General features: G+C 46.5%; 1 protein-coding gene across 11 annotated transcripts in view; it reads right to left on the bottom strand.

Annotated features, from left to right (window-relative positions):
* Positions 1-399: 399 nt before the first annotated feature.
* The window catches only part of BCL2L11 (BCL2 like 11), a 48,877-nt gene continuing 23,096 nt past the window's right edge, over positions 400-26,180 (bottom strand). For 7 of the 11 annotated variants that reach the window (XM_039231706.1, XM_039231713.1, XM_039231717.1 and 4 more), the window contains 2 exons: positions 16,767-16,876; positions 400-4,757 (listed from right to left, as the gene is read on the bottom strand). In XM_039231706.1, coding sequence (XP_039087637.1) covers positions 4,659-4,757; positions 16,767-16,876 — 209 coding nt within the window. In that variant the 3' untranslated portion in view covers positions 400-4,658. Of the gene's footprint in view, positions 4,758-13,285; positions 13,399-16,766; positions 16,877-17,787; positions 17,836-21,310; positions 21,343-26,180 lie in introns of those variants that run through there. The other 4 variants (XM_039231712.1, XM_039231711.1, XM_039231715.1 and 1 more) reach the window with 4 other exon arrangements.

The following is a 26,180-nucleotide window of genomic DNA, read 5'->3' as shown; positions in this document are numbered from 1 at the left end:
AGACAAGCCCTTTCTACCAGAGTCAAACCGGACTTCCCATCTTTTGTTTTTTCTCCCAACTACGAGAGGGGATGAGATGGAAGGGAATCTGTCCTCATCACTGATCAATACATAGCTGGCTCCTACCTAGTACCCCCCCACCCCAGGTGCTGAGTCATATCTGACTATGTGGGCAGAAAACCATGCAGAAGGTCTCGCCAGCCACTTCAAAACTTTTAAGAGTGGTTTGCTTTTAAGTATACTACACAGAATCGTCTTCAAGCGCGAATTCACAAAATCGACACGTAGGTAGTACATTCTGTGACTGACGAAGGGCAGAGGTGTGGGTGTGCATATATTTCTACAGAACTCCAGCTGTTTCTCCACTGTTCTGTGAAACAAACCAAACAGCTCACCAAAACTAGTTGAAAGTTTTATTTGTATAAACTTCATTAAGAACATAAAAGATTAAGTTTCTTAAAAAAAAATCTGCAGTTATTTACAGCAGTATTGCACAAGTAAAGTGGCAATTACCCTGTCAAAATTCATCAGTGCAAAACACAAGTAAGCCAGGGAAATTGCAATACAAATGCTACATACGCTGGGTCCTAGGAAACAAGTTAGTGATGGGTCAGTATACAGACGGAGGATCAGTGCTATTTATAAACATGTACCTGATGAGTTCTGATACAGTAACTAGTGGTCACAGAATCTGGACATACAACTTAGGAGAGTTTCTAAAGTCTGATTTCTGAATAAAAGTAGTCAAGTTACCTAGCTGGGAGCTTGAGGAATGCTTCTCGAATACAATGCCATTTGGAGAATAGGAAGTCACCTCAGCTGGTTTAGCGTCACATGTGGCCACATGCCTGCACACACATGTGCAGACTGGGCACACACAGGCACCAGGCTAAGTCAGCAGGGACGCGGGACCACTAGGAGGGTCTCTCTAAAGCTTCCACATCTTCACATCCAGTCTAATGGGCCCTCAACCTCTCTCAAAGGCAACAGAGAAGCAGAAGGAAGACAGCCTGAAGCAGCAGGCTGATCAAATGTAGGGACCGAACGGCTCAGGGCTGGGGGGGGGGCAGGGTCTGTACAGGTAGCTCCTGGAGAACATTTAGTCCACACTTCAGAGCGTAGGATGCAGCACGTGGGGGATGATTCAACTACTCACCAGTTGCCAAAAAGGGGTTAGTGGCACAAGGTGGTCCCGAGTCACTCCCCAGGCAGGAGCCACCCGTGTCACCTGTCCCTCCCTCCTCCAGGGCAACACCTCCAGAGGGGGCACGTTTCTATTTCTCTGAACACTGAATTGTCAGGGGTTAAGTTTTCAATGGAAAAATCTGTTCCAACTGCCAATAATATATTAAAAAAAAGAGAGAGAGAGATGGCCTGGTGTTAATAGAATTTGTTTCCATGAGAAGCAAGCTCTTTTGGAACAAATCAAAAGTCATTGGATATTTCTTGTAGGATTTGGTGGCCTGCCACATGGTCTCTCATTGGTGGCCAAACACAAATGTCATCATCAGGAGGGCAAACCCCGAGAATTTGAAACCCATGTGACCAGAAATGACAGGAACCAAAGCTGGAGGGCCATCCTGGGAAGACCGCGTGGCCCAAGGAGCTGAGCTGTCACTATGTCAGAGTTAAAAAAGCGATTAATGGTACAGCAGGGGGGTGGGGGTGGGGGGCAGGGAGGTCAACACTTTTCAAAACTTAAGACATTAAATAAGCAGGAAATAAATATACAATATTTCTACAAGTTACAGCATTATGAAACAGTAGGACACATGACACAGAAAAAGAATCTACAATATTTACAATCCTCAGTTCTGAAGAAGTTTAGTAAAAACAGTGATTTTTTTACTCATTTATGCTGTACAAAATTTTACAAGAAAGGTAAAGGAAACACAATTGCACACAGACATTTGGCTCAGTTGGTTAAGTAAAATGTGACTTCCTAATCTAATAAATAGTCAAAATATATACAATATCAAGAGGTGGGGGGAACAGGAGAAAGTCGTTCTCTACGGTGTACACTCGTTTTGATCAGATGGATTTTTTACCTGGTTTCTCCACAAGCCCCAGAAAGAGTTCCTCGTGAACTCCTTTCTAGGCAGGAGCACAGCTAACTAGAAGAACTACTCATGGAAGCATTTTGTATGTGTTTATTGCATTTCCGTGAGAAGTCACAGGACACTTTCTACAAACCTCACGTGAGAAGAGATGGTCAAGGCACAAAACCCGCATTCAGTTTTCAAAAAGGGATCTAGCCATTTTTTTCTACGAAAAGTAAGAGAAATAAAAAATAAAGAGTACAAGGTCTACCACAGTAGGCATACCTTCCGGAGGGAGGCATCTTGATAAACAGACGCGTACAGTACAGAGACGTCCAGTCACCTCTCTCGAGTCCTGGTGTGACATCCCGCTCCTTAATACTACAATTCATAGAATCTCATCTCCTTACAAGCGGCTTCCACGGCCGGCCTGGAGGCCAGGGGGCCACCAAGCCAGAGGTAAACCTGCACATGTGGCCAGCACACAGCCCTCGGGCCCTGCTCCCGCGGAGCCGCAGTATTGCAGAAACAGAGTAAAGTGCTCCAGTCGGAGAGACTGGCACTGAGTACGGAGGTCCTGGGTCAGGGGGAGGCGCCCAGAACCAAATATGTCTTTGGTGTGTGTGTGTCCAACAGGTCCACCACCGCCTTACAACTGTGTGGACTTCGTGACCCTACAAAGGGGTTCAAGACACATCAGAAACACAAGCTGACACTCAACACAGCCTTAAAAAAATATTCAAGACCCCAAGAAGACTTCTGGGGGGAAAGAAAATTCTAGAGGAAGAATATTTGGAATCAAATATCTCTACCTAAAGGAAAAAAAATGCATATGCTATAGATACACACACATATATATATTTATATAGAATTATGAAGATACAAACGAATGCATTTCCCCACTTAATTTAATAATGTGAAAATACTGGTCCTCTTAGGGGCCAACAGCAAACAAGAGTTGTTGGAGCCGCTGACTGGGTTTGACGTAGTTCTCTTAAAAAGCTGTTTAATGGTCTGAGGTTTCAAAAACTGTAAGAGTTAATATAGGGTTCACGAAACGATCGCCACCTCCCTTCTTTTACTACTTCCTGGTCTTTATTTTGGGTCTCCCAGTTAACTGCCTTTGAAATGACGGACCAGCTCATGGGCTCTCCCTTCACGGCAACCATCCCAGGAAGGTGTGGAGAAAGAAAGAGCACCCCCAACGGAGGTGGGTGCACACAGGGCGGTCCCACAAAACCCAACTGTCCCAAGAGAAATGAACAAGTCAAACCTATTGGTCAGAAGGCTGAGAGGCCACTTCAGATTTGTGCCCCAGTGGGGTTATTTGGATGGCACCGCTGAAGGCGGAATTAAGCCTTTATTTCAAAATGGATTTAGAGGGGTGGGAACCAAGCGGCGGGCATCAAAGGCCACAAGAACTTGGGAGTTAGACAAAAAGCCTGGAAGGAAGCAGCCGCCTCAAGCCCCGAGGCCTGCGCCAATTCCCAAGAGGGCTGGAGCTGGGTCACCTGCCGCCGTGTGCGGACAGGGCACCTGTGACTATAGGCAAGTCCACAACTAGAAAAGTCAACGGTGCCGGGGGCCCAGTACCTGTCTATGCTATGACTGCATAGGACACCTTCCTTGGGACACTTCTAAATGATGAGCCCATCAAAACCACTGAAGACCAACATCAAGCACGTCCCAGTGTGTGTGATCTGGGCAGATCCTAACTCACGTTCTGACCTGATTACCTTTTATCGTGAGCACACACTGGACCAAATCCATGCGTCGGCATCCAGACAGACCAGAAGAGCATCACAAGAGGAGATAAGGAAAAACACACGAAGGGAATCTTAAAAATTTTTTTTGCCACAGATGCAATTGGATTTAAGGAGGTAAGTAAGTATTTACAAAACGGGAGTGGCGTATCAATACAGGCTGGTAACAGATCCCCCAGCCCCTTTAATCAGTTCTATGTCGTAACAACTTTTTGGTATTAATAATAATGGTAAAAAAAAAAAAAAAAAAAAAAAAGTATGTCAAAGAGGCAATGGCAGGGAAAGGAGGGGGGCCATATCATACCTCTCCCGTTTGAAAATTCTGTACAGTAATCTCTAAAAATAAACTAAGGCAGCTTTACAAATTAGCTGGCTCAGTTTCCACTGCAGAGTTAACATAATCCTCTGAGAGTAGGCAATAGGTTCTTAAAATTTTAGTACAAAAATCATTCACGAGTTGGTTAAAAAGTTTCCATTTCCTTTTTGAAAAACCTGCTCTTACTAAAGAAGGTGGAAAAAAAAAAACCCACACCATGTGTAAACACCATTCTTGCATAAAATCCTGCTCCAAAGAACCATGATTTTTACTTTTTTTTTTTTTTTAAAAAAAAGAATCCTCCCTCATTTACATTCACAAGAAACTTCGATTAGAAATTCTGCTGTGTGGTGAACAGAAAGGTCCGGTCCACATGCAGCACAGCGTCCTCAGGAATGCGTCGGCCGGCCTGCCCGCACGCCCCATCGGAGAAGGGGCCGCTGGCTGTGCGGCAACGGCACCCAGAAACTGCGGTGTTGGGCCTGCTGGTGTGAACGCGTGAAATGTCTGCACACATCTGGCTCCACGAGGAACCCGTCGTCACTGCAATCGCCACACCAGGCGGACGATGTAACGTAGCAGTCGTAAGATAATCATTTGGGGGTGGGCTTCTGCTGCTTGGTAATTATTCAAAAAGACCTGAAACGACAATAGGACAGTTTCTTAGTTTCTCAGCCCTAATGTTATTTTTTGGGTGGGGGGACGCCTATAGTTACCTGAACCCCCGATCCCGTTGTAACGCGGCTGTGGAGGCACCCCACCTTCCAAACACGGGTTCTTCCCCGAGGCAGAGAAAGGGGAGTCCCTCCTCCCACGTCCCTTGCAGAGGGAGACCTCACTGCGTAGAGAGCAGCAGACCAAATGATCTGCTTCTTTAAAGGAACTCCCAGAATGCCTGGAGCCTCAAGGAGAATCCTTGAATCTCCATTTGCTCCCCTAAAACACTATTCTTTCTAGGTCATCGTTGGCCAGAACTGCCTTGATCAAGAAGTGTATCAACCAGGTGTCCCCTACTCCCACCACTTCACTGGAGTTGGTGTTCCGTTGAAAGGGGCAGGGGTGGAGGGAACAGAAGAGAGATGGAAATAACTATCTAACTACCTAGGTTATTAACCTTCAAATACATTGACTCCCCCAAGGGTGAACTTCTGGTAGCTGGAGTTTATTTGAGAAACCAGTGATCTGGAGTCACTTAGTCCTAAGCTAAATCAAGTGGTGCACCGATGCGCCCCTGAACCTCTTGGCTGCTGGTGGGCAGCTCTGTTACATAAACATGGTGGCTCAGCGCATTGTCCATGGTCACACTCACAGGCTGAGTCACCCCCCCCCAACTCCATGTGGGGAGCAAAGAAAGGACAATGAAAAAATTTTAAAAAGCCCCTTTGCCAGTGACTACCCTATGTTTATGGCAAGCTGACGAACTGTTCAAAGGGAAACTGCTAGATTAAAGGTCCCAGAGGTCCTCCAGTCTTCTGAAGAGTGCCCACCTCGGAGTTCTAATCCATTCTGCAGCTAAGCACAAGGTATAAATTCAGAGCAGCTGGAGTCCGCAGCAGAGCACACCTGCTTCTACACCAGGAGCTACCATCTGTTTCACAATTCAGGTCTGGAACCCATCCTGGTCGGTTCCTTAGTGAGCGAGTAATCTGTGCCCGGGACCTGCTTTCTGGGGGTCTCCATGAACCCCCTTCTCCTGCGAGCAGGTGAAGCTTCCCGCCGCCGAACCGCCGGCCACAAGTCAGGCTGGGAACAAGTGTCCCCTCTCACACACAAACAGTACCCACAGACACCAGCTGTGAGCAAGCCCCTGCTGTTTACACGAGCTCCCCCCGCGCCTGTCTGACAGAATGGGATTGTGATTTGGCCGGGGCATTTCCCGTTCTCCTTCCATAACCAGACTGGAGGAAATCAGCTTTCTGTAAGCGATTCCTGTACAGGCGCTCCGTAACCACAGTCTGTGATTTTTATCTGTTTTACACACAAGATTGCTTTGTTTTGATTTAACTTTCAAAATTACTTTGCTTTTTCTGTGTGAGAATAATTTAGGGGAAGGTTAATTTTAGTTTAGACTAATATTAACAGGTTGAAAGAGGCTTATTCAAAATAAAACCACGACTTACTAAAACGAAAAAGGCGTAAATGCAGGGCTAAGCAGTCACTTCAAGGTGGGAAATCTCATGTCAGCCAGGTGTCATTACCAGCCTCAGGGAGACCAGAGAACGGAGTCTAAGTGACACCAGCAAGGGGACTGGGGCCCATTAGTGATAGATTTCAACTGCTCACACTTAGCTAATTTTACATTCCAGAACTGGGAGCATCTCAGAGGAGAAATCTCCACCCTTTGAAGACATCAGGTACACGACAGTGGTCGTGACAGCAGACAGGACTCACTCATAAGTCTTTCCACATGTTTAAGAGTTTTGCTTTCTAAATGTAAAGGGCATGGAAGGAAGCCGGGAAGGGGGTGGGGGCAACGCAAGAAATTCTGGCAAAAGGAACACCCAATCTCTGACAGACGACAAGATGCTACAACCATTCAGGAAGGACAGCGGGACGCCTGCCCTCTCAGGCAGCATGCGTGACAACACGGCGCACGCTTTTAAGCTGGTGAGAAACTGCTTTTGGACAACATTCAATGGAGGAAGCCACTAAGACCGAAACCAAAGAAAGGCCATGCCAGTCCAGAAAGCCTCTGACAGCTGGCACAGCTCCATGCAGGCGGCCCATCCCTCAGGAGCAGCTGGGTGATGGGCAGCTCCCATCACCCACACACTCACTGCCTTCTGGCACCTGCAGCCCTTCAGATCAGTTAGTTTGTGGGGAGCCCACCGCATGCGCCCCGATGGCCCAGGAGCCGCAGAGGGTGGGGACGCCCAGCCGAGCTCCAGCTATCAGCGCCAAGTACACCACACGGGTACAGCCAGCACGAGCTCTCAGACCTCTGGCCTCCAGGACTGTGAATAAACACGGCTCCGCTGTTTAGGCCCTGACTCCCCCCGAGTCGGTGGTACTCTGCTGCAACAGCCTTAGCAAATCCACACGCCCTCTCAGGCTAAGCGAACATTCTTGGTCCTTCCCCCTTTAGAAAAACACCACTTCTTAGGTCAGAGATTGTGGCACGCTGTTTTAGTCAAACTCATTAAAGTGCTTTAGGAAGATACATTAATACATTAATATGATGCATTTGGGTAAAGGAGATGATTTAAAAAAATGAAAACTGCTACTAAGGTACAATTTACGTATTACAGTGATCTCTTCTGTGCGCGCACGCGCGCGCGCACACACACACACACGTGCTCAAAGTGTAGGGCCCCATCCTGTTGGGTCTTTTTATCTCCATGGACTAGATCAGAAACTCTATTATTTGGGGTAATTGACTTTTATAGCTATCTCGTGTGCCCAGAAGATGACTCCTTCAACAGTCAGCTTTGTGTCTCCCTCCAGTAACCAATTCTGACAGTCCATGCTCCTCTCTGGGCAAGGGTCTCCCGCAGCCCCCACACCTCCTTGCATGGGGCCAGGGCAGGGAGTGCTGGGGCCCGAAACTGAAAGCAGTGTCTGCATCCACTAGGCCTCATGGGTAATACCTGCGTCATTAGCAACATGCACAGAACAGCAACGCATGCCTGTCTGAAGGGCTACCCGTGGGTGCCACTCACAGCGACCACCGCCCTGCCTGTGGAATCAGGACTCAGGTTCCTGCTTTGCAGGTGGAAAAACACCTACACATCCTGGCAAAATGGGAGCCCTGTGCCAAAATAATCACAGAGAAACATCCTCTCTTCCTCAATCCAGGGAGGCAGATACGCAGATACAAGAGACCCTGATCCCAGGCTGCCCAGAGAACTGGGCCACAGACTGCACGCCCACAGAGCACAGCTCTGCACTTGGCTTCGCTCTCCTGCAGGCAGAGGTGAGCCCAGCCTCTGAAAAGTTGCCCAAGACACACCAGGTCTTCAGACTTTGTGCGCCCTACCTTGGGGTCCAGAAGAATCACCCAATGCCACCATTAGACAAAATGGCGTGCCACACACCTCTACAATCTTCATGACAGTGCTGAGTCAGCCTAGCTTGCCTCGCCATTTTCATGGATGAGATGACAGACCAAGCTTGTGGAATAAACGTCAAGAACTATCAAGTGATCCTGACAAGTCAACTCAGACTTCAGCCCAGTGGAGAACACACTGGCTCACCAATCCATGCACTGAAGGCTGGTCCAAACTCCACTGTACCAAATGACTCAGTAAGTTCAACATGCACATTCACTTGGCATTACTCAAGGGAGCTAAACCATAAAAACACACAGATGTGCATGGCAGAATAAAAACAAAACTTAAGAGAGATCAGAAATGACAGAGAGACTTGGCCTGGGAACCACGGCTGAGATCTATAGCAGAAGAGCCATAGTTTAGCTAAGAGTTTCCTGGCAGTCAAAGTAACAAGGGAAACATGACACGATCTTTACCATTTTATCAAAGGGAGATCAATAGCAAATTCTAAGAGACATCCCAAAAAGCAAGGAATACCTATAAAAACTCAGACACACAGAAATCTTTAAACTTGTTCAAAAACCCCTTATATACTTTCAACAGTGAATATCTAAGAGGTGCTAAACTTTTTTTTTTTAATTTATTTTTTATTTATCCATTTTGAGAGAGAGCACACAAGCTGCAGAGGGGCAGAGAGAGAGGGAGAGAATCCCAAGCAGGTTCCATGCCCAGTGCAGAGCCTGACATGGAGCTGGATCTTAAGAACCATGAGATTATGACTTAGGCCAAAATCAAATTGTTGGGTGCTTAACTGACTGAACCACCTGGAAGCCTCTTCTTTTTAAATAGATCTTTGAGTGGTAACATGTTAGAAGAGACTGAACTCAGGCCGTGAGCCTCTGACAAATGGGGAACATGTGCTCTGGATCGGGCAAGTGAGGATGTGTCAAGGGAGCATCTGGATGGATGGTGTCTACTCCCCAAGGGGCTGTCATAGCACCTTCCGGGCTAATGCTGAGTGCTGCCATAATCAAAGATGGCAGGGTAGGTGGGGGACAGAGAGAGGCCTCAGTGATCCTGATGGAAGACCACCATCAATCTAAGGAGTATTTTCAACGCCAAGAGAGGGAGGACAGAAACCAGAGAGGAAAAGGGCCCCCAAACGTGGACATCTTTAGGAAGCTGTGGGGTCTCCCAACCGCGGTCCAGATTTTAGTGCCGGTCTGCTACTCCGCCGCTGTCAGGGCTCAGGCGGATGCCGCAGTGCTGCCCCAAAACCAAGTTCATTTTCTATTCAGCACCAAGGCCAAGTGTGTATTTGCATAGCGTGCGCTTCACGTGCTGTGATGTCAACACAGCTGTAGAAAGGGTGCCGGGAGGCCCTCCCCGGATGTGGTGCTCCCACTCAGCGACCAGGAGTGAGCTCTCCCGCACCGAGCACTGACCTACCAGAGCCCCACTCACCTGCTGCTGCGGGAGGAGGGGGTAGGAGTGGGGGGTGGGGCACAGAAAACTCATTTGCACAATCTGACTCCGCTTCATTTTGGATGCGTCATTTCAAAGCAGGTTTTGTGGAACAGCCACTTCTCTGTTTCCCTTCCAGTCAGGCCTGACGCACACTGGGTGCACTCCGGGTGGGGCGGCACGCCCCTCTCCCGGGCATCCCTCGACCTCTTGGGCCCTCAGATCCCAGACCCCACCCCGGCTAATGGGAAGGACCCCCAGCCACCGCCCAGGAGGGGTGGTGCTGCACCGTGGCCCACTGCAGAGAAGCCATGTCTCCTGTGTGACTCCACCAGACCAAATATAAGCGTGAGCGCAAGAACACCAGGCTCTGAAATGTCCCAGCCTCAAAAAGATGATGAGACACACTGTGACCATAAGCCGGGCCTCTCTGCTCGGGTTCATCGGGGAGAAGTCTGGAGGGGGGATGGTGAGGCCCGCCAAGCCTTGCCTCAGGCGCGTCATTTCCTCCTCAAGAGGATTAAAAACCCCCGGCTAGACCTCTCTGAAGTCCCCCTCCAGGCACCTGCACCTCTGAATGGTTCTGTGTGAATGGCCTAGGTCCGCCCCCCCACCCCAGCCATCCAGGTGTGCCCCCGGCCATGCAGACACAGCTCTCGCGGGCAGGGTGAGCGGACACCGCCGCATCCAGCGCGCTGCCCACCCAGCCATTCAAACACACCCCAGTGCCCCAGCCTCACCTCCTGTTTTTGTGCACCCAGACAGACCCAGCACGCATCAGTAGGGCCCGACACAACTTGTTCCATAAGCAGAGGGTTGAATGAGACACAGATGCGTGAAAAATCTGGTAGCGTCTCTAAACGCTGAAGATCAACTGGGAACCGTTTTCAGTTCTAGTTCAAAGTGACACCAGGATGATGGACCAGGGAGGACAGAAATTTCTAGCCCCATCCCCTGAATGTTTCCGGGTGACCTTTCCCACATCCCTAAGAGAGGGGCAGAAACTGGGGCTCCTAGAGGATAATGGATGGAGTCGGCATTCCAGACCTCATGTGTGTCCACAAGTCCTGCTTTCCTGTAAGATCACACTTTATCTTCAAGTCGTGGAAAACCCTCATTCAGAAAATCTACAATCCATCACTGTGGAGATATGCTGAGCCATGTGCTGTCTCAGAGGTCTCAGGGCTGAAGCCGTAGGAAGGGTGACTCTTCGATCACACAGGCTCTAGCATCGCTCTGATGGGGGTTGTTGGAAGGCTCTTAAAACCACAACACCGAACTACTTCCTCCAACTGCGAGAAAAACACTCACTAAACCTGAAAACTACATCACAGATAAATGGCAGGCACCAATTTACTGAAGCTACTCACAATGGTTTTTGCCATGAAAACGGTCTTTCTATAAACTCATGGGCAACTCACGGTCTCATGAGATACGTTTACTTTTAATTTAATATTTGATATGCAAACTCCCCACTATGCTTTGCTCAGACAATAATAGAAAGTGGCATATTTTATTAAACTCCTCTGTTCAATTAATGAAGGCCTCAAAAGAACGGTGTCAGTGAACACATATCTCTGGGTTCATGTTCAGCTTACGCTCTTACCAAACAAGCTACAAATTCGTTCTCTCCCTTGTACCGATTAGTATCTACAGTAGAATATCATTTATAAAACTAAGAATCACACAGCACAGGGAATTCACATCATAGGAAGGAGAGCACACAAAGATTTCAAATTCATATACAGTGAAATGAAAATGCTACTGGCTGACACTTCAATTAAACTTTTGCTCCCATCCAAACCAGTCTGCAAGCCACCTTTCCCTCTCTACCTCGTCTGGTTCAGTGCTACTCTTCAGTCTACATGCAGTTCAGCCAACTCGTGCCTGTACACGCCTGGGACAGAAGTAGGAAGTAGGCAGTGTAAACAAAGGATGCACTGTTTCTTGGGACCCAACAATGAAAGGGTTTTCATTCACTTCTTGGCCCATCTAGAAGGTCTGGCGTAGCTTCCCACGCTGTTGCTCATTGCTGTCCACTCACCAAGGACATCCCCAAGCCATCATCAACTGAGAGCAGTCTACCTTAGCACAGAGCAACGGAGGCCAGACAACCTGACTGCAAGGCAAGGAGGAGGCCAGAAAGGGAAGCGATCCCAGCCTTGGTATGGGGGTGGGGGAGGCAGGCGCTGGTTAGAAGATGGGTCTGATTATCCCAAGAGCACACGTCCTTGTGTTATGAAGGTCCGGCACATGCTCCACAGGCTTGGACTGCGCCCTTAGCCCACGGCTAAGAATCCCATCCAAGTGGACACCATCCCAAGAAGTGGTGCTGGGCACTCGGTGCTCCATGCCGCACCACTCAGCTACATGCGAGCCATTCAGGCTCTTCGTAGAGCTCAAGGCAGAGACCTAGCTTCTCTGAGAAATCTTCCTCCTTACAGGCCCACAGATCCATGCTCTCTGGCGTTCACCAAGATCCCGGGCACAGGGAGCTGGGCAGTCAGGGCCTGTGTGGGTGTAGGTCATCATTAAGCAACAGACGCCCTTCAGGAGCCGCGCCACCTCCATAGGCCCCCAGGCTTCGTCCTGTAATACCTTCTATGTGCGCCTGCACTACTGAGGCTCCTTAATGCTTAACGACAGGTGAAAATGCACCGGGGCTGCCACTGGCCAAATCTAGGATAATTTGAAGGATCAAAATAAGTGCTAAGAGTAATGCGTAGTAACGTGTAGAATTAAACAGGGACCCGTGAATTTAGGTCGACAAACAAAATAAGCACACAGTCGGGGAGGGAACTTCTTCCTCCTCTACACACACGTTCCTTCCGTGACAGATGGAAACGTACTGACTTGAGAGTCGGGGACCCCGCTGTTGACCAGTCAGCCTCGCCAGTAACAGGACAAACGGATGCCCCATGCCTCCCAGTGTAGCCTGGATGGAGGAGGCCAGTGTCACTCCTGTAGTGCTCCTGCCCCAGACACAAACCTCAAATCTCATCACGAGGTGACATCAGACAAACCGGAATCAGGGTGAATCTATAAAATAACGGTCCTGACCTTTCCACAGTGTCAGCGGCACGAAGACCGAGGGGTGGTTCTAAGTTACGGTGTCAAAGCGGTAAGACAACTACATTTAATGCAGGACTCTAAACTGCATCTTGGACCAGATAAAAACCTGTTTTTATCTTACAATAAAGGACATTTTTGGCACAACTGGTAAAGTTTGGATGAGGTCCACAGGTTACGTAACAGTACTGTAACACTGTTAATTTCCGGATTTCAAGAACTACAGTGTGGTTACATATGAGGAGATTTTCATGGGGGGGCGGGGGGAAGACACACGGACGCACTGAAGAGTAAAAGGATGTCACACCTGCCATTTATTCTCAAACAGTGCAGAAAATAATAGGCACGCGGGGAGAAAGGGGAAGAACGTTAAAGCCAATGTGGCAACGCAGGAACACTGGGGCACTCAGGTGGCGGACGGAAGGGGCTTCTTTGTACTGTTCTTGCAACTTTCACATGAACTCTGCAATTATTTCAAAATGAAAAAGTCACAAAAATACACCGGACTTGGAGCAGTCAGGCTCACCAGGCAGAGGGGGGTACGCGGGCCACTCTGCCCCGGCAGGGTGATGCGGGGGTGGTGACATGGAGTCACAAGAGAGAAAGGGAACATGCACCGGGACTTTGTGCTCACCTGCGCCTCTCTCACACCTCCTCCAGGGGCTCAGACTGCACAGCTCCGCGGCAAACGCTTCCCCACTGCCCTTAAGTGGACTGAACACATGACAACTACAGGACACCTTCCTCTATTGCTCTAACTGAAAAAACGGGAAAATATCCTGTCAGGCTTCGCAAGGCTCATGGCAGTAAAAGACCAACACTTTAGAAAAGGCACTGTAATAGTATTAGGCAAATAAAGACACTAAGTATTTAAAAATGCTAAAATCTATTAAAAAGCAATCATCTGTAAAGCAGGGCCACGGCGCGCACCACTCACCAAACAAGTAGCCCCCAGCCCCCCACCCCGTGAGCCAGTGGGCGACATGAATGCATTACTTTCCACTACAGCCTCCCACTTCCTCCTCAGATCTCCACCCCCACTATTCAACAACGGACAGTCCATCAATGTGGCTGCAGGCTAAGGATTATTTTTAACCTAACAACTACCAAGACGGGCGTCTGTAGCTTTGGGGGTCACCGTGTCACTATCCAGGGTCTGGTGCTTCGAACTGGCTCTTCATTCAAATCTGGAGAATGTATTTGCCTTCATTTTACAAAATCAGGCTATAACCTACGGTCTGTCCCCAAGCCTCCCCCGATATCCCAGCCTACTTAGAAAGCTAGAGTCTCTTAAATTATCAGGGACTGCATTTTCCCAGTGGTTCACTTTTTTTTTAAGAGATGCAAAATAAGGTTTGTCACCAGGAAACTGTGTGGTACTGCGGTGAAACACATTTATTTTACCAAAAGCACTGAGAACAAACAGTATCTCATTTGAATAAATAGGTCTGGCCATCTCAAATAGCCTCCGAAAAGCTGCACTGTGGACGAACACTGGGAGAAGAAGAGGAGAGGAAGGATACAATCTGCTAGACACTGTTCCTTCACCTCCAACGGACAGGCAAGGTGATGTAAACAACCCAACAGCCTGTGACCCAACTGCACGTGACTTGCACTGTCCACCTCCAGGGCCTATGTGAGGATGGCTGTGGCTTGGCTGTGCGCCAGCCCTCATGCCACACTTGACCCGTGTCTTCTCACTGATCACACAGGCCACCGTGGTGTGCACGGTGCATCAAACCAGGTCCCTCTGGGGGACGCCTTATAGAGTCACTGGTGCTCCATGTAAGTTGAAAGAGAAACTTCCACACAATATCCTTACTAGGCTCCTGGCTCTGTGGCCAAAGGCTCTGATCCAGGGCCTGAGAATGGAGCTGTGTGGACTCATGGTGGTGTCCAGAGCTTCTGGACCCTGAAGGCAACAGAGCCCAACAACCTCATGTCTCTTGGGCAGCCCCCCAAGTCAGATCTGGCCTAAGGACATCTATAAACCCCTTTAAGATGCGGGAAGGAGGCACACTGGTTACTTCACTGCTTGGGCTATAACTCAAGAGGCCACCATACCACCTTCTCCCGCTGAATCACGGATGTGCCCCCCGGAATCAGTCTGCCTTCTTCAGTCACAGGCAGCCTCCCCACCCCAGCATGAGGTCCTCATCGTGAATGCACCGGGCTCCTGATTCTGCCCAGTCCCTCCTGGTCCACCAGGAGGGCTGAGTCCGGTCACACACAGGAGCACCAAAATCAAGGCAAAGGAGCTGGGAAGTTGAGGGGGAAGAGGGACTTGAGTGGCAAATTACAAAACAGTCAACCTTGCAGGAACAATTACCATTTCAGAGCTAGGCTGAGGAGGAATTTATGCGCTGTAACCATCAGATGTAGGATGCTGGATACTCCTGCCAGCTCAAGACAGCTGCGTGAGAAACTCCTAAACTCATCCATCAGTGTGACATTTGTCATTTAACACGGGAATCCTACTATAGCACATTTCCCATCAAACACACCTGCGGGAAGGTGCGAAGAGGATCCAGTGTGAGTTTTCAGAGCATCACTGGCTCCTGTACAAGACTCTATGCTGAAAAAATTAATGAAAGACCCTCTGAAAATAGGAGGATGTCTCCATGTGTGTTTAAAAAAAGCCTGAAAGGCATTGTATGGACAGGAAAACAAGAATGACTAAAAGCAACTAATAGGTAACATCCGCTTACTTAGCAACAGTTCGCTAAAAAAGAGACCAGCATTTAAAGCAGGACAGAAGTACTGGGGTATTCTAAGGATGACCTCTCCTTCCAGGAAAAAAAAAAAAATCAGAAAAAAAAATCTTGAAGAGAGATTTATACGAAGCCGTAACATTCAGGAAAAAAACAAACAAACCAACCCGTGAGATAAGACACAATAAGGAAGGGTGATAATAACAATGATAACATTTTCTACAAAGTAAGATGTGTCTTCTTTTTGGATAAATCCACAGAAATATCTTCATACTTGCTTGTTTGAAATAAATGTCAATGAGCCAAAGGTTCATTCTATTACACGTCTGCAAGGGTACCCTGTGCAGGAAGTACTCGCCTACACTCAGAACAGCCCCAACTCCCGGAGTTAAAGCTTATGCATTTTAAAATGTCTTCCATGGGCTAAACGTGTCCAAATGGTAATGTCTGTTACCACTGAGGAAAACACACAAAACATACACTGTGTCTGTTGAAGAAGATACTGGGAAGATTTTTTTTTTGTAATCAACAGCACACCTCAGAATTTAGGTGGCAGTCAATTCAGGGTGTAAAATACTTAGACCTGGGATCACAGACCACTGACTGATGGCCTCCTAACGCATTTCTGTAAATGGGCGCTCGAGGACAGCAATGCAGACTCAAAGGGCGATGGCTCTCCTGCTCTGGCTTGTCGCCTGTCAGGTTACAGGGGTGATATTACATGACTACTGTTGGCATCATTGCCTTCGGCTGAGTAAAGATGCAAGTTTTCATAGTTCTTCAACTTTTGATCCAAAGGACCCAAAGGGAATAAGAAACACTCTATACATGGGGCACCTGGGTGGCTCAGTCAGTTATGCATCCGACTTCAGCTCAGGTCATGATCTCATGGCTCGTGAGTTCGAGCCCCGTGTCGGGCTCTGTGGGGACAGCTGAGAGCCTGGAGCCTGCTTGTGATTCTCTGTCTCCCCCTCTCTCTGCCCCTCCCCTGCTCACACACACTCTCTCTCTCTCCTTCAAAATAAACAAATACTAAAAAAATTTTAAAAAAAATAAAAAAAAGAAACACCTTAAACAGACTGAAAGCTGTATTACTATTTATGTGGGAACATTTCAAAGCCTATCGATAATCCCTTTGTTGGCATGGATGTTCTAAAGTCTATGCTCATAAAATCCCTTTGCCACCTTGTACTGTATTTCATTACCATCACTTAAAAAATTCATTCATAAAGCATTTTAAAATGCTTTTTTCCATTTTAAAATGGAAAACGGGAAAGCAGAAACACTGGTAGGTTAAAACATAAGCAATACCTCACGCTTCCAGAATAAGCCCAGAATTATTACTCATCTCGCCTTAACAAAAACTTGTGGGGAGGGGGAGGGTGGGGGGAGAAGGGGTAAAGAAACAGCATTACCCTCCTTGGGTAATATGCATTAAATTCGTCTCCAATACGCCGCAGCTCCTGTGCGATCCATATCTCCGGGCGCATATCTGCAGGTACAGCCTGAGACTGCCTCATGGATGCTGCATCAGAACAGACAGAACAGGAATCATTTAGCACATTCCAGATGTAAGTTTCTAGAAGCAAGCCCATCTCACACACTCTGCTTTGCTTTGTTTTGGCATCTCCCTAACTTCCAGGACTACGCACTAGCTTCTGGTGGTAAGGTGTGCCACACATAGTTGGTTACAAAGACTAATGGATAAAGAACAACTTTCTTCTTCAAAACTGGAGACTCAGGATTGCAAAATTTAAAAATATCCTGGCCGAATAATTACACACTTCCATTTCAACAAGATAAATTAATATGATGGTACAATAAATATCATCTGCCCTCAAAAAACCATACTTGAAACATAGAACATAAAAATTCAGGCTGTCAGTAACTATTTTGATCTTATACAAGGTAGGATTCGCAGGGAAACTTCAAACATCATGTAGGAATAGGAAATGAAATGGTCGTTCTATTTAAAGCAAAATATGGGAAAACCTGAGAAACAGTGGGCTACCTAAACGAGCTGCTTCTACAGAAGTAGGTGCAGCGGGTGTCTTTATATAGCACATGGTCAAATTAAAGCATAATTACGTGTTTGTATTAATGCAGCCAGTAAAGGTGGATTCAAGTCTACAAATACCACACGGGGAGAGGAAACGTTCTGGGTGAAGGAGCAAAGGCATTTTTGAAAGAAGGAAAAAGAGGGACTTTGCCTTTCCATCAAGCTGTCACTAACATTCCCACCCAGTCTACTCATCTGTTTGGTAATGAAACCACTTAAAGCCATGAAGGGGAGCAAATATGGGAGTCCTGAAAAGATCCCACCATGTGCCAGGAAGATGGCATTCTCCGCACTCAGTAATGCAGGCTGGGGAAAAGAGATGAGGTTCTTGGGTTTGTGACTTAAACTTACTGTTAAAACGGGCACGCCGTACTCACAATTAAACACACGTGCTTTGTTCTAACCACGGCAAAGTATTCAAAAACCTACAAGAATCAGATTTCGCAATATCATACATATGGCTTTCTGTGTTGTGTGTTTATAAAAATATATTTTGGATTTCTGAATTTTATCATTTCAAGTAAAACTAATGTGGATTCATAGTTCTATAAAAGCACTTAGAAGTGTACTCGGAAAAAAACCCCCTGAAACACTGAGCTTTTACCAAGTCTTCTCAAAATTTTTGCCCCATCTTCTTGGTCTCCCCAACCTGCACCCAAATGCAATGACCCCACAAAGAGTGAGTGCCTGAGAGAGGCTGGGGTGTGTGTGTGCGTGTGAACATAGAATTATCTGTGCTCTGTGAATAAACCAAGGGAAGACTCCCAAAGCCCTAGGGGAGAACACAAGGGCTGTGACCACAGAGAAACTTTTAGGAGAGGCCAAGCACGTCCCCTGAATATACCTCCACCCACAGTAAAAACCACTTAGGTTGTATCTTTGCCATACAAATGTTTTTATCATTACTCTGTAAAAGCCCATTAAAATTAAGTTTCATTTAAATGGCTAAAACTGGCAGCCCTCAAAATTTCAGGGTAGATGTATAACAGTTTACTCCCTTTGTGGGGGTTTATAGCACTTTAAGGATTTACTCTATATCAGAGGTACCCCATTGTTACTAATCTTTTCATACTCTCAACAATCAAGTGTTTTCTCTCCTAACTTCAGAAGCTATTAAAAAAGTTAACTTACCCCTGAGGGAAAGGAAATCTTTTCTTCAAATGCCTACTACACACCAGAGCCTGCAATGTTTGCCGCGAGCTGTGTCACGCAATCCTCTGACCAGGCCCTACAGGGAGACACACCTGCCCATACACACAGGTGACAGACCAGCAAGCAAGACACCATGGCCACTTAACAGCGACCACCTCACACCTCCTCGGGGCTTCAGCCCCACTTGGTTCTTACTACACAAGGCTTTCTTTAGGAGAGTAATCTGCTTTTAGGGGTACCTGCCTGTGGCTCAGTCAGTGGAGCGTGTGAGTCTTGATCTTGGGATTGTGAGTTTAAGCCCTATGTTGGGTGTAGAGTCTGCTTAAAAATAAAATTCAAGTTAAAAAAAAAAAGGGGGGTAATCTGCTTTCAAACCTTGAGCCAGAAATGAAGAAAATACCAATTATCCAAAAAAAAAAAAAAAAAAAGTGTGAAGTACAGGTTGTATGTCTTATAAAGATGGTAGATAGGTCACACTGTGGGCAAGTCGTCCAATGTTTAATAAATCAAGATATTCACTAACAACAGCCAACAAATATGAATGCCTGAGTGCATTCCTTTCTAGAAGGTACCTTTCTAGAAGGTGCTCTGGGTACAGCAACCAAACAGGAATTTACATTTTTGTAGACTAAATTTCAACATTTTATTTTTAATATTTAGAGAGAGAGAGAGAGAGAGAGAGAGAATGAATATGAGCTGGGAAAGGGCAGAGAGGGAGAAGAGACAGAACCCCAAGCAGGCTCCAGGCCACCAGTGCAGAGCTCAATGTGGGGTTCAGTCCCACAAGCAGGAGATTAAGACCTGAGCTGTGATCAAGAGTTGGATGCTTAACGGACTGAGTCACCTAGGCGCTCCTACATTTCAACATTTAAATGTTAAGTTTCTCTGGGCACAGACACTGGTAAGTAAACTTTATGCTTGTTAAAACATGAAACAAAACTAACTCCCCTGGTTAATTCCCCCAGCCCGTAGATGAAACCTACTGCATTCTACTTAGTCCCCTTACTGTGTGTGTGGTTTAGAGGTTCTGCCTGGCTTATGCTTGGGGTGGCGACCATCAAAGGAGCCAATGTGTGTCAGAAGTCAGCTTATCATCAAACTCGCACCTAGTGAAAATGTCACCCTAGCCAGCAGCAACGAAAGAAATATGGAACCTTGGTGGCCAAGTCCAACTTGTTCAGCTTCAAGATAATTGTTCTGCTATATTTTGGGGAAGGAGGCCAAGGAGGTACGTAGATATTTCTTCTGTGGGAGAGAAAATTTCAGTAGCTCAAATAAACGTATAGACACAAATATACCCACGAGGTGGGTGGCAGTGAGACACAGAGGGTGGGTATGACTGTGGGAGGCCCAGGAGGCCACAGCCTTACAGGTTCCCTGTGGTGCAGACGCTCCACAGACCAGACCCTGAGAAAACTGAGCAATGGGTAAGAAACCACAGGGAGGTCCTGGAGGCAGAAGTAACCAGAGATTATGGATTAGACCAGGCTAAGCATGAATTAACTGGCCAGAACAACAGATTAGTGAGAGAGCTATCTAACTGTAGTTAGGTGTATTTTTTTTTAAACATTTATTTATTTTTGAGAGACTAAGAGAGAGTGAGAGAGCATGAGCAGGGGAGGGGCAGAGAGAGGCAGTCACAGAATTCAAAGCAGGCTCCAAACTCTGAGCATGATGTGGGGTGTGAACCCATGAACCGTGAGATCCTGACCTAAGCTGATGTCAGATGCTTAAGTGACAGAGCCAGTTAGATGCTCCGGGGTGTACTTTTTTTTTTTTTTTTTAAGGTGACTTAGAATAGTAATAGCATGGTATAATTCAATAAGAGCAATATAACTTAACGTTTGCCAAGGAACCTGATCTGCCTGGGCTACTCTTAACACAGCATGTGTCACCATGTGGCTTTTTAAAAAAACGGGCAGCTTTGTTCTTGTTCCTTGAATCTATGAATCTAAAATTAATGACCATCATTCATCCTGCAATAAAACTTAACATGCACACAAAATACTTACATAGTAAGATAATTTAAGATAGAAATTCTATTTTGGATTTTTTAAAAGGCATTGTATTCCTGTATTTTAAAAGGGTAGTCTTTTTAAAAAGTCATTTATTTATTCATTTACTTTTTTATTTAAAGAGAGAGCATATGCGCATGCACGCAGGAGAGGGGCAGAGAGGGAGGGAGAGAAAGAATCCCAAGCAGGCTCTGCACTGTCAGAGTGGAACTCCATGTCGGGCTTGAACTCATGAACCATAAGATCATGACCTGAGCTGTAATCAAGGGCCAGACACTTATCCGAATGAGCCATCCAGGTCCCCCAAAAGGGTAGTCTTAATGCCAGTTAACAGAGTGCCGTTTTTCAGTATCAATTTCAAAGATTATTTCTGAAGTGACAAAAATGTCTTCTTTTATTGGAGAGGTAGAAGCAGCTTTTCTGAATTTCATCACTAGTTTAATCTTAGTGACTGACATATTTGGTCTTCTGTCACAAGAGAACCCCCAGAACGAAAGAATGGGGTCTGGCTGACCCCAGAGAATTGGTTTGTTAGCCCCACAGCAGTGCTGGTCAGAGCTCCAATTAATTTGTTTAATTCTGTGCTACTGTCACCCAGGGCATGAACCTTGGCATTGAAGAGATCCACACAGTATGGTCTTCCAAAGAGGCCCTGGAGCAGGTGGGGCCTGGGGCAGGGACTACTCAACACACTGCTCTACGCTCACTCTCACAGTACTACCCACGTACTGACCTGACTGCTCCCATCACAGTAAGATAGTCCACCTGCGAAAAGATAACTTCATTGTACATTTCTATAGTATCAAGGATAAATATGTTACTTTCCTATATGCATTGTGGTTCACAACTATAAATGTTGATGTCTGATCAATAAAATGGGTCTTTATTTAAAACAAAAATTCTTAATGCTAGTTAAGAAGATAAAATTTTTAACTTCTAAGGCAATTTTACTTGAATATAAAAAATTCTCCAAAGGGGAAATTCTGGTGAGGTGTATTTCTGCCCACAGAAAATGTAGTTTCAGCTTTTAAGAAACCATAAGGTTGGCATTAATTTAGGGGGGAAAAAGCAGAATAAAATATACACAGATCTTAACATAAAGCCACCCCCCAGCTGTTACCTAAAGCCCTGGAAGGGCCAACTCAAATCCTACAAGCACGAGACTGAGCTGGGGGAACTTGCTAGGTCCAGATTTTCTAACCAAAGCCACTAATCAAAAACAATGCAATTATGTCAGACACAAACATTCTGTCAAAAGTGTGAGAGGTTAGCTGAATTTTCATCAAAACCCTTAGAAGTTATTTTTTGAAATCTAGAATTTCCTGGTAACATTACCTTCCATAGGAAAAAACACTGAGGTAGAATTAATTCATTTTTCTATACCAATGTGAGGAGAGTGGGGTGGGGTGGATGGAAAGAAGGGCATTTTTTTTAATGTCAAAGAACTTCGTGTTACGAAAACACGTGTGTTATTTAATTAACAGGCTGTTCTGGTTCAGCTACAGAACATTTTCCAACCCATATGGTAATTTCAAGTCTTAGAAGTTCAGCATTTGAAAAAATTAATGTCGTGGTTAAGTGGCTGATAGTGAAATCAGGCTGGGGCTTTCGGAAAGGGCTTTCTGTAGCACCGCCAGCTAGGGTGGGAACATGAAAAAGAAAAAAAAACAAAAAAGATTGTCAATTCATAATGAGCGCAACACCAGCCAAACCAAACCTCCTGAATTTTCCTTAACACCTACTTGCCCCCTCCCCACTATCACAAACGGCAGGTGCTGAACAGAACGTCACATCACAAGGCCATTGCTGCTCTTTCTACACCCAACTGTCTTGCTCTGCAAGAGTGGTACCGAGAAGTGCCACTGAGTGGGGCGTGCATGTGCGCTGTGTACCACGTGGACCGTTTGTGCCATATACGACGTACACCCCGTGTGCCGTACATCGCGTGTACCGTGTGTACTGTACATGCTGTACATCACATGTGCCAGGCACCGCGTGCTCCACCTGTGCCGTAAACCGCGGGTACCGTGCGTGCCATATACTGCGTGTGCAGTATAGCACAGTACACACATGCGCGCACATGACCGAGCAGCCTCCTGCTGAGGGGCAGGCCTGGTGCAGCTCTCCCTTCTGGGAGGCGATCGCTGTTTTAGTTCCTGGCACGTCGCTACTGGCGTTTCAAGCACGGAACCAAAACACCAAGTTAAAATTAAGGGAAACGCTTCACACTATCCTGTTTTTAGATGTCCAGTAACCCACAAATACTGAGGAAGAATTGAGATGACATTTTAAAGTAGTCGGCATGAATTAAGCTTTGATATGGATTCAACTCGGGGCTCAGTCCCTGAACGGATGGATACGGAATGTACGGCTTTGAGGAAATGAAACACACAACTAAACACAATTAACCATGACGTTAATTGTGTTTAAACACACAATAGGCCATACTTAAGCACACATTTTGCCTGGCACTTACCAGGGACTGTAGAGCAGGCCCTTGCTCTGGACAGCTCAGGGTCATCCATCTTTATTTATTCCCCAAGGAGAGTCTAATTTAACCAAAAGCCATAATGGACCCCTAAAGGGCCATTCCTCTGTAGGCTCTAAAACCAGTGCCAAACCAATTCCAAAAGAGATACTTCAGAGATGTCCATGGGAAGCCCTGCCTTTGCAGGTGGCCACTCTGAAGCTCAACATTCATTTTGGAGAAATAAAAATTCTGGGATATTAATTCAACCCAACAGTCTCCTTATTTAAATGGGTATCTTCAGAAACATCAAGTCACAGTTATCCACAGCTTATGAAAGGAAAAAGGAAACAGCCTGCCAGCCTGCTAAGGGTTCCTTAGGAAACCCACCTGAGGGATCATGCTGTCCCACATGCCCCAGGATTCCCAGGCAGCCACAGGGGAAAGGACAACTGCCACTCTAGTAAGTTCTACTGCAGAAAATGCTACCAGAATCACCTTCAAAAACTGATCGTTCTCGGAAATTGGGCTAGAACCCATTTCACCCTGTGCATACCCACACGTGTGCACACACTCCCCCCTCCCCCCCCCCCGCCCCGGGTCTGTTTCTCTCTTGTATCCTTGCATCACTTTATTTGTTAGTAAACTTTCATCAGTTCCGCTGAGCCACTGGAGAATAATGAGAGCAATTAGAAATGAAACACAGTGATCATAGTTAGCATCGGTGCTCAGAAAGTTCCTCCGTCTGTTCTCCCCTGGTACAAGTTGGTGTCAAGCCTGGGCGGTCGCATGAATTCAAGACAGTGCTTTACAAACAGCTGCTAGGATACGCCACCACAAATAATGAAGTTCATGAGAGGAAGCCAGTGTTTTATACCCACTCTTTTCAGTGCGTGGTGCCCACGCTTTTATGAGGCCTTAAGTAAGAAAGTCAAAACAAGCTGCTTTGATCCATTTCCAGTCTGACCATTTGGAAACCGCCAGTAAACCAAAGGTGTGACGTTGGACAGGTGTCTGAAAACCAGCGTTTGTAATCTTTCCACTTCTATCATTATGCTTCTCACAACGAAATTTGAATCTAAGGCATTGAGACCAATGTGCTATTGTGACTTTTCACTCATTTACTATTCGACATCAGATGACCCAGTTATCCGGTTCACCTGAGCTGCCCCCCCCCGCCCCGCCCCCACATTTACATCTTTACTAGAAGCCGGGGACATGCCAGGAGCAAACCCAGACGGAGTTCTCAGGTCTGTGTCCAGGCACATACCTGCCAGCTCTCAGCCACAGCAGAAGCCCAGCTTTTCAGGCAGGTGGGACACTGGGTACAGGGGCCATTTGCAACACGATGCCAGGTCGCCTGCCCCGTGTGCCCACTACCTGGCAGAGGTGACATGCCTTTTCCTGAGGTAGTGCAGTCCTCACTGCAGGGCATTAGGTGATACAAAGTTCTTCCTCAGAGGGAACTGAAATGTCTCCCCTTCCACCCCCTATTCTCAATCTTAGGTCTATAAAGACAATCTATAATCACTCTCAATCATTATCGCTTTCTAAATTAATGAAGCTGTCACCACATGCCCCAAACCTGGTCCTCAACCAGTTCCTTCCACCTGCCTTTTTTTTTTAAGTGTATTTATTTTGACACAGAGAGAGAGAGCATAAGCAGGGGAGGGGCAGAGAGAGAGAATCCCAAGCAGGCTCCATACTGTTAGGGCGGAGCCCAATGCCGGGCTCGAACTCACGAACCATGAGATCATGACCTAAGTTGGAACCAAGAGTCGGATGCTTAACGGACTGAGCCATCCAGCCACCCACTTCCACGTGCCTTTTATGCTGAGAGGTGGGAGGACCCACCATCACCATCCTGGTCCCCTGGGGGCGCTCCTGAAATGTGCTGCTCTGAACAGCGTTATCATGGTGGACTGCATGGGAGCTGACCACAGGCGGACACAGGACACGGCTCTCTGCTCCCCCCACTGCCCCTAGCCACACCGAGTCTCTGCACAGCTGCAACTCGATTTCCATAGTCTTAAATTTCTTTCAGAGGATTAGAGATGATTGGACTGTGCCATCTTATTTTGAAAAACAAATAAAAATAACTCCAAAACAAAGTATAGTCAAATGGAAAGCAACTCTGAGTTTGCTTTAAAGATAAAGATGTAAACCCTATATCCCTTCTACTGACAGTGTAGGCAATTTTCTATCTAGTTTATTCTACCACTTACTCTATCACAACTATAAAGAAAAAAGTGCTTTTCAGAGACCTTTTAAAAGTAAATATACAACTCCATACATTAATTCACTCAAGACCACTCCTTAGGAATAAAGTGTTAAAAAAATTTTTTTTAGTTACTATCTTTTGGTTACGTACATGTTATCCCTAGCCAAAAATCTGATCTTGGGGGAAAAAATGAAAATTTAAACCACAAATACAAAAATTCCTGACTACAGAGCAAGTGTGACTTCCTTTCCGAAATGTAACACTGGCAGCAGGAAACAGGTGACAAAAATCTCTTCTAATTCACGTTAAGGCCTTAAAGTTTCTGAATTTCATCTCAGTGATAGTGAAGATCAAGACCTGGGGCAAAAGCAGAGTCCTAAGAAGCGACATCTTAAGCAGTTTTAATCAAAACATGCAAAAGTCTATCAATCTCATGTACACAATTAGAAGTTATCATGGCTACACACAAAGTGAAACACTAAGCTGTTGGTGGAGATGTACGGGCAGTGGTGACACATTAGAAGTCTGAGGCACCCTGGAAGCTTCTTACTTAACACAAATTCATGGAAGGGAAGCCCCTCCTTTTACCTTGCCTCTTAGGGGAAGGGAGAAAAACTTTACACCTGAATCTCAGAAACACTGTTGTGTAATCACAAAGATGTAATTGTTGGGCTTGGACACTTAATGATTTACTTATTTTTAATGTTTTATTTAACATCACAGAGACACAGAGACAGCAGGAGTCAGAGAGGGAGAGGGAGACACAGAATCCAAAGACAGGCTCCAGGCTCTGAGCTAGTTGTCAGCACAGAGCCCGACATGGGGCTCGAACCCACGAACTGTGAGATCACGACCTGAGCTGAAGTCGGATGCTTAACCGACTGAGCCACCCAGGTGTCCCGGACACTTAATGAT

The sequence above is a fragment of the Hyaena hyaena genome, unplaced genomic scaffold (genome assembly GCF_003009895.1).
Source record: "Hyaena hyaena isolate Hyena2069 unplaced genomic scaffold, ASM300989v1 scaffold_57, whole genome shotgun sequence".
Taxonomy (NCBI): Eukaryota; Metazoa; Chordata; class Mammalia; order Carnivora; family Hyaenidae; genus Hyaena; species Hyaena hyaena.
This window is presented reverse-complemented; position numbering and strand designations above follow the sequence as displayed.